A 12073-nucleotide genomic window follows, 5' to 3' on the forward strand; every position below is an offset into this window, starting at 1 on the left:
GTTGCCAAAACTGATTGTCTTTGCAGTTTTAGTTAAAAAAAAAAAATTTAAAAAAAAAAAAAATCTTCTACTGGTCTCTCAATCTTGGATAAGATCCAAAGAAAAAAGATCCTCAAATCTAATCCATCCTGTATCATCAGCAATGTCACATCCTTGTCTGTTTTACAAATATTTTAATGGAATGTGACATCCTTGTCTGTTTTACAAATATTTTAATGGAATGTATTCTCATGAACTTATAACACTTGTGTCTCCCTTGACGTACATGTTTCCGACTAATCCGACAAGCAACAAAATCCCACCTCTTTACTGTTGAAGCTTTCTACTCTGGCCGCCGTTTCTTCCCTTGGACTGTTAAACTTTGGACTTCCCTCTTTGTTTCCTGCTTCACTGACTGTTCCAATGTGCAGAAGTTTAATTGCAATGTGAACAGACATCTCTCTACTCAACTCCCCACATAGTCTCCTGCCAATATAATCCCAAGTAGTAGCCCCTTACATTTCGAGTGGCAATCTGTCTTGTTTGGGGGTGGCAAAAAGTAAACCATCTTTATTTTCTGCAAGAAACTATTGACACATAACAGCCTTATAACCCTTGGCGAGTTGAAGCACAGACTGTCAGTTTTAGCCTTGTGCTACTCGACCACTCATTCTGCTCATGCTGCAAAGGTTGATGTCAAACTCAACCAGGCAATCCGAGATTGACCAACCTGCCATCTGTCTACAGGAAAATCGCTCTGCCAGATTTTTTGTAAGGTGATAGCAAAAGCAACAACAATCCCCGATATGGACATCAAGAGGTGCTGCAATGACTACCGTCCTGCAAAAGCTTTACCACCATTACAAGCTTCGGATAAATAACACCAGCATCCATCCGCCTGTGTTAATGGCATGAGTCAGTCAAAGATGACAACAACAAATTAATTTTCTCCAGAGAATTATTCCAGTTTTGTCTGTGCTGGAATTGAATGCTGTATAAAATAATCAAATGATGTATATTTTATAAACATAAAAAAAATTCCAGAGACCTGGGACAGTCTCATTACTAACTGAATTACAACTCTTCTCATGATGAAAAAACGAGAGAGAGACAGGTACATGTGAATGAGAAACAGTCTGTTTGTCAGTTAACTGGATTTGACCTTTCAACAGCATTAGTCGACCTTGATTGCTGGGATTTTATAAACATCTGAGCTAAGATCAAATTTAATTTGCAACCCACTCTGAAGTCACCATGTTTATAATAATGTGATTTAAATTAAGCCTAGGGTAGGCATAAGTTTTGTTTTTTTTTTAATTTGGGGAGCTCAAGCTCCTAGAAAAGGGCTCTTTTTGATATTTTAGTATTCAAGGAAGCCCCCTTTCCTAGGTAAAGCCAGATACTTTTGCTAGTGTATAATGTGCAAGAGAAAAGCATTTAAAAGACTATTTGTTTGTGTGGAGAAGTGAATGTTGAGATGAAATTTGCCCTGTGTGGACCAATCAAATTGCAGGGATTAATGTTTGTAATATATGTAACGTGTGTTGATCAGATGAGTTTGAATTTCAGCAGAATTTACGCCCTACTGATTCATTCCATGATTTGGAAAATATTTGAAATGTGAGAATATAGATATAGATCATAATTTAAAAATTGATTTTGTTAATAATTATTTCATTTTTTATAACTATTTTTTAAATAATTAACATTTTTTTAAATTTATTTTCATTTGTATAATTTTATTTTAATTTGATTTTTATAATTTTTACCTTTTTATAACTTTTATAATGTTTTATAATTTTCACTTAAACTTTTTCTTTTTCTTTTTATGATACAGATTGTGAGAGTTACTGCTAATCTGAAACAATCTGGAACTTTTTCCATCACTTTGAGCAGTGACAAAATTGCTCCGTTTGTCTGGCTTGAGGCACCTGGAATACGAGGTCGTTTTTCCGACAATGGCTTTCTCATGATTCTTCGAAAGAAACAAATCAAGTTCTTTGCATGGGAGAATGTGAATGCGAAAACTCTGAAGGCCGTGTTGACCGTAAAATCATTGATGGATGTCTATCACTGATTTCGGCTGAATTGTTTTTTTTTCTTTTTTTTGGAATTGGGAATTTTCAGTTGTAAAAAAAAAAAAAATAAAGTTTTAATTGGATTAGTTAAAACTACAAACACTTTTATCGACATTTATTTTTTTTATTTTGTTTTGTTACATTTAAATTGTTCTTGTAGTTACGATTAAACGAATGAAAATTCAAACATATCCAGGAATATTTTTAATATATTTATGGATAAATAATTCATTGCTGAGAAAGGATACTTCGTGGTATGGTCCCTGGCCTGATGGTGGGACCATTTTGGACGGCAATAGTGTCTTTGAATATAACCAAGAACCACACCAATATTTAATGTAATCAAATGCTTAGAAATCTAACCATAACCCCATTAAACGCTTAGCAATCTGAACATGACCCCATTAAACGCTTAACAATCAAAACATGACCCCATTAAACGCTTAGCAATCAAAACATGACCCCATTAAACGCTTAGCAATCAAAACATGACCCCATTAAACGCTTAGCAATCAAAACATGACCCCATTAAACGCTTAGCAATCAAAACATGACCCCATTAAACGCTTAGCAATCAAAACATGACCCCATTAAACGCTTAGCAATCAAAACATGACCCCATTAAACGCTTAGCAATCAAAACATGACCCCATTAAACGCTTAGCAATCAAAACATGACCCCATTAAACGCTTAGCAATCAAAGCATGACCCCATTAAACGCTTAGCAACCAAATGCTGGTCTTGTATATAGTAATTCAGACGCATTCAAATTTCTATAAGAATTATGTCAATTATAGTCTAGTCAAATACCCAGAAAATTTAAAAAAAACTCTGATATTTTACTGAAATAAAATTTATAGGCATGCAGTAGTTCACTAAAATATGGGGATGAAACATGGATGATGAGTAAAAAAGAAACTAATCCAAGTACGACACAAGAAACCAAAACGTTTAGCTTATGATTTACTTTTTCCCTTGACATTAATATTTGTAATGCTGTCATTCGACCATCACCTAGCAAATTCCATTTTTTTAATTTTTACACTTTTCACCAATTTTCCCCAGCTAAAACCCAAATATAAAGTTTTGCATCAGTTCAAATACCATATATATTAAGTTTTATGTCTGCAGACCAAAATCTGACAGGAGTTTGGTAGGCAAAATTTTTTAAACACACATATGCATATATATATATATATATATATATGCATACGTAAAAATAGAAAGAAGTTTGTGTTTACCATAAACTTTTTGCGCAAATATTACAGAAGTATAAATCATATAGAATATCTGCATGAATACAATTACACGTAATAGTTAACTAAAGATAATCATCCCATAAGAAAACAGAAAAAACTAATAGGAAATTAATGAATGTTTAAAAGAATATGCAAATTAGCTAGATCTTTTGCAGATGAATGCAATTCCATGGCCCATATATAACAAAGTTGTATTTTCTTTTCAAATAAATAGAGAAAGGGGTTTTAATATGAATATCAATACACACACGCAAAAAATTTATAGGCTTATCGATATATAAATATATTAATTGTGACTTTATTATTTTATAATTAATTTGTTTACTTCATCCCATAATGGTAGACGGTTTCTCTTTCCGTTCATATGTGGTCATCAATATATTTCAATCTCTCCACATATGGATTTTCAATGTTTCTTCTAATCATACTTTTAGTGGACAACATGTCTCATCTTTATATAGTGTTCATTAACATGGAATCTCATATACAGTCATTGTTTTTTTTGTAGGAGGCTTGACTTGCACAAAATGTTTCTCCAGAGTTGAATCACTCCCGAATACTGTCCTGATGTCATATGGATTACATATTCTTTGATTTTTTTTTTACAAACCCTTCATGTATAGTATAAAAACTGTTAGTTTTTCAAATGGTATCCTTTGATGTCGGGTTCGGATTTCTTGGAGCTGATGTCATGCTCTTTGGGTAGTTGTTTTGGTGGAGGGTTTTTCTTGAACTGTTCATCTCCTCTTGATATGCATTGCTGTTACTACATATTGCTTTTGCTCTGTGTTGTAAACAACGGACGATTCCTTTCTTTACATGATATGGATGGTGGGAGTTGAAGTTTAGGTACCGTGCGATGAAAGTTGGCTTTCGGTATACAGATGACCTAAAGCTTTGACCAGTCCGAGTTATTAGCACAACTAAGAATGATAATTTGTCATGTCCTTTTCCCATCATGAACTGTATAGTTGGACGGATCGAGTTCACATGGCTTTGTAATGTTTGAACATCTTCCTGATCGACACATTTGCATACACATATATATTTCCCCAAAACCTCTGGCCTTGATGGAGGGGAGACTAAAATGTGCTGCTATGGTTTCAAAAGATCTGAAATAACAGCAGGGGGAGACTTGATTCCAAATATTTCTCATGTTATATCTCCCCTCTTTGATTTTCATACATAGTGTATAAGGATTATTTGATATTGATCATAATCGTACCTTATTTCCAAAAGAGGGGAGATATGAGATATGAAAAATATTTGGAATCAAGTTTCCCCTTGCTGTTATTTCAGATCATTTGAAACCATAGCAACTTTAAGTTTCCCCTTCATCAAGGCCAGAGGTTTTGAGGAAATATGTGTACGTAAACATGTCTAATAATCAGGGAACAGATATTTAAGTCTTCCAAAAAAAAAAAAAAAAAAAAAAAGGCAAATTTTTCTTAAATTATAAAAATAAATAAATCTCAAATTAATCTTTAAATGCTGATTTTAGTTAAAAACTTTTGGTTATCTTTATGATTACTGTTTCTACTTTACTTCCGGTTTTGCTCTCCATGTTAAGCATTGCTTTATTGCTTTTCTAACTAACTAGCCTGGATGTCTGGCATTGCCCGGGTGTGTGTTGAGTAAACAAAAAAAAAAAAAAAAAAGTGGTAGCAGGCAGGCAGGCTCGAACCTGTACTGCGAAGGAGGAAAAAAAAAACATGAAAAAAAAAAAAAGTGACATCTTTGCTGTCGTGTCCATTGCCAAACTGGAAGTGGCGAAGTCAATCGAAAAGAGATGACTTTCGAAAATATCGGTGAAAAAAGCGACCCCTCCCTGTAGAAAAGTGCCAGTTGAGGGTGAAGGAATTAATGTTTTTAGCCAATTTTTCGATATTTGTTGTCTGAAGGGTCGAACTTTAAAACGATATCGATCTTGTAAAAATTTGTCGCCTCTATTGAAAGTTTTAGGCAAATATGTAAACAGACAGGTGAGATTTATATAATAAATAACGTTATTATCTAGAAAAGCTCTTCTTAACAGGGGGAGGGAACTTTTACCTATTCTGTACTTTCACCTAACAATTTACTAAACAAAAGTTACAGTAGAAAAAATCCATTAAGAATGAACGGGCAACCTGAAGTGAATTTGTTTAACCCGCATTCATCACACAAGGGTCTACTATTTGGGACCATGCCTAGAAAAGATTAACAAAATGTTTTTATGGTTCATTTAAACTTCTGCATATTAGTACAGTCAGAAGCAGGTAGCAGGAAGGGAATTCCAAAGTATAGCTGTTCGAGGGAAGAAGAGTAGAGAGCTTTCTGGCATTTAAGAACCTCAACAATGAAGGGGTGTGATTTTGTTGCTAAGCAGGTTTGTCAGGAATATGTACATCGAGGGGGCACAAGTGCAACGAGTTCATCAGAGAACATTCCATTAAAATACTTGTAAAATAGGCAAAGTGGGACCTATTAGATTAAAGATTCTTTTCTTTGGATCCTATCCAAGAGGGAGAGACGAGTGGTACATGCATCAGCCCAATTATGGCAACAATACTCCATGCATAATCGAATAGTCGCCTTGTAGAGGTACAAAATGCTCTCAGTAGTTTTCTAGCATGATAGAGGGAGCCCACCTTCTTTTAAATTTTAATATATTAAAAAAGCACATCCATTCCACGTCCCTGCTTCTCCAACAGTACTGACGTGCAGAAGTTCAAGTGTAACGTGAACCGACACCTTGCTGCCCAAATCCCTACATAGTACCCCAGTAGTTGTTGCCCCTGATAGTAGCCCCCTACACCAAAGTGGCAATTTGCCTTGTTTGGGGTGAAAATGTAATAAAAAAAAAAATAAAAAAAAAAAAATATTATAATAACCAATTGATATATTGTGAAAAAAAATGGCACCTACATAATTATCAGGTCTCAAATAGTAATATATCGAAAAATAAGGTGGAAAAATAAATTTGTGAAATGAAGCAAAATCACTTTATTACACTTACTAAAAAAGATGAGATGACAGGGGAGATAATTAAGTTCTGGGAGAGGCTAGTGGACGATGCAATGATGTTAATCGTAAAGATAACCAAATTTCTTAAAACATTTTTTAATTTAAAATGACAAAATATTTAAAGCATGAATTCATTTTATTTTTCTGAATTTTATTAAATTGAATCATCGATTTATTTCAAACTTGAAACTTTTCATCATAAAAAAAATTGTTTTTTTTTGTTTGTTCTTTGTATGAAATCAATGTAAATTTAATCTTATTTACATTTTTTTTTCATCCATTTCAAATAAATTTAAACTTAAGTTAATAAAGGAAAACAAAAAAAAAATCTATTATGCAAATTCTCCAGACATTTTTATTTTATTTTTTTAATATTAAGATTAAAAACAACAAAAACAAATTGAGAATAAATTCTCACTTGCAACATTGTTCCAATTGCAAAAAGATACCAAATCTCCATTACAAAGAGATTGGGCGAAATAATATTATTAGATGCGTATTCGAGTACAATTTACAATGATAAATAATTAGTTTTTATTTTTATAGCAATAATGTTCAAGAAACATGTCCAATGTTATTGTTTGCTGGTCTGAAATGAAAAGGAGAAAAGAATGAGAAAAAAGGAAATGAGCAGGAAAGCTTTAAAAAAAAAACAAAGATAATAAGAAAAAGGGATAAAAAGATGAAATGAAGGAAATATGAAAAAGGATGAAAGAAAATGGAAAGAGGAATGAAAGGTATAAAAAGAAAATGGAGGAAAGAAATAAGAAAAAAATTGAAAGTAAATAAATGAAAGAAAAAACAGAATGATTAAAAGAATGAACATACATAAAAAAGGAATGAAAGAAAAAACCAAAATGAATGAAAAAATAGAAATGGATTGAAGGAAAAAATAAATTAAAAATGGAAAGGAATTGAATGAAAATACAGAAAAAAGAAATGATCGATAATGAAGGAAAATAAGAAAATAATAAACCAAAAAAAAGAATGAAATGAAGAGAAAAGAAATTCTCACAAACTTTTCATTTTATTTTAAAATAAAACAGTCAAGTTTTTCTTTCCTTTCTCTTGTCAGTCAGAGATTGTTTTGGCCTTGGAGGGGTGGGGGTGAACATTCGCGACAATTTACCTTGAACCATGTGTAGAAATACAGACCTGTAAACAAGAGTTCATTTTAAAAAAGAGACAAACTTTGAGTCAGCATCGTAAATGATATCACGTGATATTAACTCCCCGGTCAATATCCACAAATGTTCCTTAATTTCCCCAACTCAAAAATAAAACTTACATACAAAATACATTACATGACAGTTTTCTGCTTTGATTTGTAAAGTAAAAAAGGTTATCTTTTGAAAAAAAAAAAAAAAAAAAAAGACTGTCATTGGCAAGAATCGATAGTGACCCTTCAGCAGGAATTCACAAGCAATATATACATATATTTTTTAAACCCTGATGCAATAGTCAAATATAATCAGAGCCAGCACAACTTACTAGGCAAAAATAGTTGCTTAGGATGTCGATATTTAGCCGATACCATGAATTCTAACAGACCAAGTGTATCTTCAGCAATTCAATTATATTGAACAGATAAAAGGAACGAGCTTATCACCATAATGTGTATGACGTCATATATAATGTATGACGTCATATATAACAAGAACTTTTGTGAACTTTCTCCAATATCGATTAAGGCCTAGACTTTTGTAAAATCAACATCGCTTGATGATGTCTCTAGTTGGTTATAAATAGTTGACTGAAACATACTCATGAATGTGTAGCAATACTTAAATGTTTATATAATAAAATACATATACTCAATGTGCACCCATAAACTCCAAGTTGTAGGTTCATGTTTTTTTGTTTGCACAGAGACGGTTGTTGTAAATTGATAGCAACCGTTTCAAGAATTTTTAAGAGTCTTAGAATGTGCTTTGCACAAAGCAGACCATGGGTCAGCCATTGATGAACATTTAATGTGGTGCCAAGTTTGCACAGAAAGGTACAGATGAGGTATTCTCTATTTTGCATAGATCACGTTCGAAGATGCATTTAAAAAATTCTCAAACCGTCCTTGTTCAGACAGGAAGTGTACACTCACAACTTGGGGATTATGGGTGTATATTGAGAAATGTGTGTGTGTTTGTGCATATATACGTGCACATATACACACATATATAATTTTAGTCATTCAATAAATTAAAAAAATTATGACGTGAAATGGTTAAATTTCAAATCAAAAGATTTTTTATTATTCTATGTAAGACAAAGAATACATTTTAGGATTTCGATGTCTACCATTTCTTTAGAGGAGAAAATATTAGCAAATAATTATAATGGTTTACACCTTATTTGCTAAAGTCAGTGAGATATGGAAAATCACAAATGTTTTTTTATTTAAATATCATAGGGTAAGGGAAGTTAATGAAAAGCATATACATGTTTCCATACCAGTTGATTGCTAGATAATTTTATTCTGAAGTGTATATATTTTCAAAACAAAAATTTATTGTTTGAACAAAGAATATAACATTTAAAGTAATTTCCTTAATCCCCCAAAAAAAAGGTTGCAAGAAGAAAAGGATAAGAAAAAAAAGGGGTTGTTTCAGCCCTTCCTTTCTTTCTCTATATCCCTTAAAAAGAATTTAATCTTTGTAAAATATTTTTTATGGATGTGCTGAATTGCAAAATGATATCAAACCAGATTTAATATTTTGCTAATGACTTTCCTCTGAGGAGATGAGCCTACATTGAAAATCCATGGATTAAATAAATTACTTTGAATATTGTATTATTTGTTCAAACAATAAATTTCTGTTTTGAAAATTCTGAAAGAAATTTGAATATAAAACTGTAATTTTTAATTTGCTCAATCTAGAATAGTGAGCAATTTTATTTGGCTGGGATTGTCTTATATAAAAATATTACCCCCCCCCCCCAATATTTTGTAAAACTTGACACCACAAGATTGATTAATCTGTGATCTAATATAATTTTCATTATTCGGATGTGTGTATGTATGTATGTATGTATGTATGTATGTATATATATATATATATATATATATATATATATATATATATATCATTGGAGGAATTCCAATAGTCAATTCATTTGAAAAATAAACTATCAAAACACGTTTATAAGCATGGATAACAAGCCTTTGGGGTAGGAGCAAAGTGTAGTATCTGTTCTGATACTACACTTCTCCTTTTTTGTCCTTGATCATTGAAGGAGAAATCCTTTTAGACTGAGGCAATTTTTATTTTTGTTCCTATCCAAGGTACCGGTTTTTGGGGAGTTGGATTTTCACCACATTAAAAAAACCGACTTTGTGTCTAACTCTGCCCTCGTGGGGAGGCAAGTAAATAGGAACAATTATAAACAAGTAGTGTATGAGCTAATTGCATCTGCTCTCACTAGTACTTGAATAAATAAGCATGTGTTATCTATTTTTGCAATCTCTAACTGAGTAAACATGAATTGTCTCCCCTTTGTTAACATTTGAAAAAATTAAGATTTAATGATTTATCTTTTCTTGTAATCACTTGCTTAAGTTCAGCTACTACAGGAATAAAGAATGCGTTATCTCCCCCTGTAATGACTATTTGGAGAACGTGAAACAAGAGTTATTTCCCCTTGTGTTCACAACTATTAAGATTAATTTTTGACAGAATTTTGAACAATGAAAAAAAATGTTTTAGATTTTTTTTTTTTTTTTAAGGAAAACAAAAGATGCTATTCTTGATCATTTTAACACGTTGGTGGCGGGGAGGGGGGGGGACACCATGGTTTTCCCAGAAATATAAATCTCTATTTGTTTGCTACCATCTCTATGATGGCAGAGTTGGATGTAATGTTGGTTTTTAATGCAGATGCACTGTGGATTGGGACAAAAATTTTATTGTTCCAGACTAGATAAAAAAAATGATTTTGTATTTTATTTATTTTTTCCTTCACTAACCGAGGATAGCGAATAGACCAAGTGTAACATCAGAACAGATTCCACACCATGCTCCTAGACAAAAGGCCAAGCAATTTTGTTTTCTGTATTCAATCATACATCATAATAAAATTTTGTAAAAGAAAACAAAAAACAAAACTAATTGAAAAACTAGTTTTTAGTTCTTGATGTTGAATAAATGTAAACGTGAAAAAATGCTGACAACATTATGAAAGAAATGGGAATATGAACTCATATAAATAGTGATGGAACGTTAAAAATCTTTAAATATCCCTAAAGTACTTTGGAATTCCTTAACTTCTTCCCCTGACCATCCCTTATTTTGTCCTTTAATATATCTGACAAAGTGGGAAAAACTGCTATTTTCTCGGCTGAAATCTATTGTTATTGTTGGCTAGTTTTTGACTGAAGTTTTTTTTTTTTTTTTTTTTTTAATTTTTTTTTTTTTTTTTAAAGCTCCTTACATCAAGTGGCTTCATGCCTTGTCTCTAGCGATTTTCATAAAAAAGAAACACCAACATGTGGAAATTTAAATGCAATGTGAACAAAAATCTTTCTGCCCAACTCCCCACTCAGATTGCCTCTTTATGCTTCAATGACAACATGCCTTGTTTGGGGTAAACAAAAGCAAAAAGTGGTTGTAAATTGAAATTTTTTTGAAAAGGTATGAACCCATTTCTCCCTTTTCCCATTTAGGGGAGAGACGATAAAGTAGACTATATGCTCAAACCTTGGCAAATATCAATGAAAAAGAACTTTGAAGTGATATCAATCCTTTGTATTGCTTCTGGTTGTCTTTGACTTTTTGTCTTGGAGCAAATTGTAGTATCTGTTTTGGTACTTGACTTAATTTTTTCTGTCATCAATCAGTGAAGGAGAAATCAATTTTTCTAGATTGAGGACATTCTTGCTTTTGTGTCAATTGCTTTTGGAGATTTTGATTTTCTCAGACTTTCTAGCGATTTCTTTTTGAGGATGCAAGTAAATAGATTTTGCCCTGCTACTTGACAAGGTCAGGTTAGGAAAATTGCTGCTGGTCACTGTGCAACTCTTGCTCCACTATAAATTCCTCATCACAGATATACTCTTTCAGAGGTTGTTGATTATCTCTATAGCCCGATGCTGGTCAGCAAATATGACTGTTTAAGCATCCTCGACATTTTAAGTGGAAATATTTCCAAATCATGAGATGAGGCTTTGCGCAATTAGATTGCTACAACTATCAAGAAAAAAAAAGTTACTTATCAAAGTTTCTCAAAGGTTTCGTTTCGTTTTTTTTTTTTTTTTTTTTTTTTTTTTTTTTTTTTTTTTTTTTTTTTTTTTTTTTTTTATCCACAGGCAGGGAGAGGCGATGTGTAAACACTTTGATTGCATTAATTAAACTGTGCGCATTTTACAAGTATTTAATGGAACATGCTCTGATGAACTCACAGCACTTGTATCCCTTCGATGTACATACCCCCGACTAACCTGACAACTAGCAAAAATCCCACCCCTTTAATGTTAAGATTACTAGATGCCGGAAATCATTCAACTTTAATAGTTTCTTTCCTCGCACTAATAAACTTTGGAATTCTTGATTCTCTGACTGTATTAACTTGCAGCAGTTTGAATGTACTGTGAACAGACATCTTGCTGCTCAACTCCCCACGGTCCCCTGTTAGAAACGATCACAAACAGTAACACCCTATATTCCAAGTGGCAATATACTTTGTTTGAGGTGCAAAAAAAAACAAAAAAAAAAAAAAAATTGATGCTCATTTATCAACCGTCAAACTACACGCTGGCA

The 12073-nt window shown here is 32.3% G+C and overlaps 1 protein-coding gene across 1 annotated transcript in view; it reads left to right on the forward strand.

Annotated features, from left to right (window-relative positions):
* The window catches only part of LOC145258116 (beta-mannosidase-like), a 104908-nt gene extending 102751 nt beyond the window's left edge, over window positions 1-2157 (forward strand). The window contains exon 17 of the mRNA XM_080115860.1: window positions 1817-2157. Coding sequence (XP_079971986.1) covers window positions 1817-2056 — 240 coding nt within the window. The 3' untranslated portion in view covers window positions 2057-2157. The remainder of the gene's footprint in view (window positions 1-1816) is intronic.
* Window positions 2158-12073: the final 9916 nt, after the last annotated feature.

Source organism: Euprymna scolopes, chromosome 33 (genome assembly GCF_053919585.1).
Source record: "Euprymna scolopes isolate OS-2025 chromosome 33, ASM5391958v1, whole genome shotgun sequence".
Lineage (NCBI taxonomy): Eukaryota > Metazoa > Mollusca > Cephalopoda > Sepiida > Sepiolidae > Euprymna > Euprymna scolopes.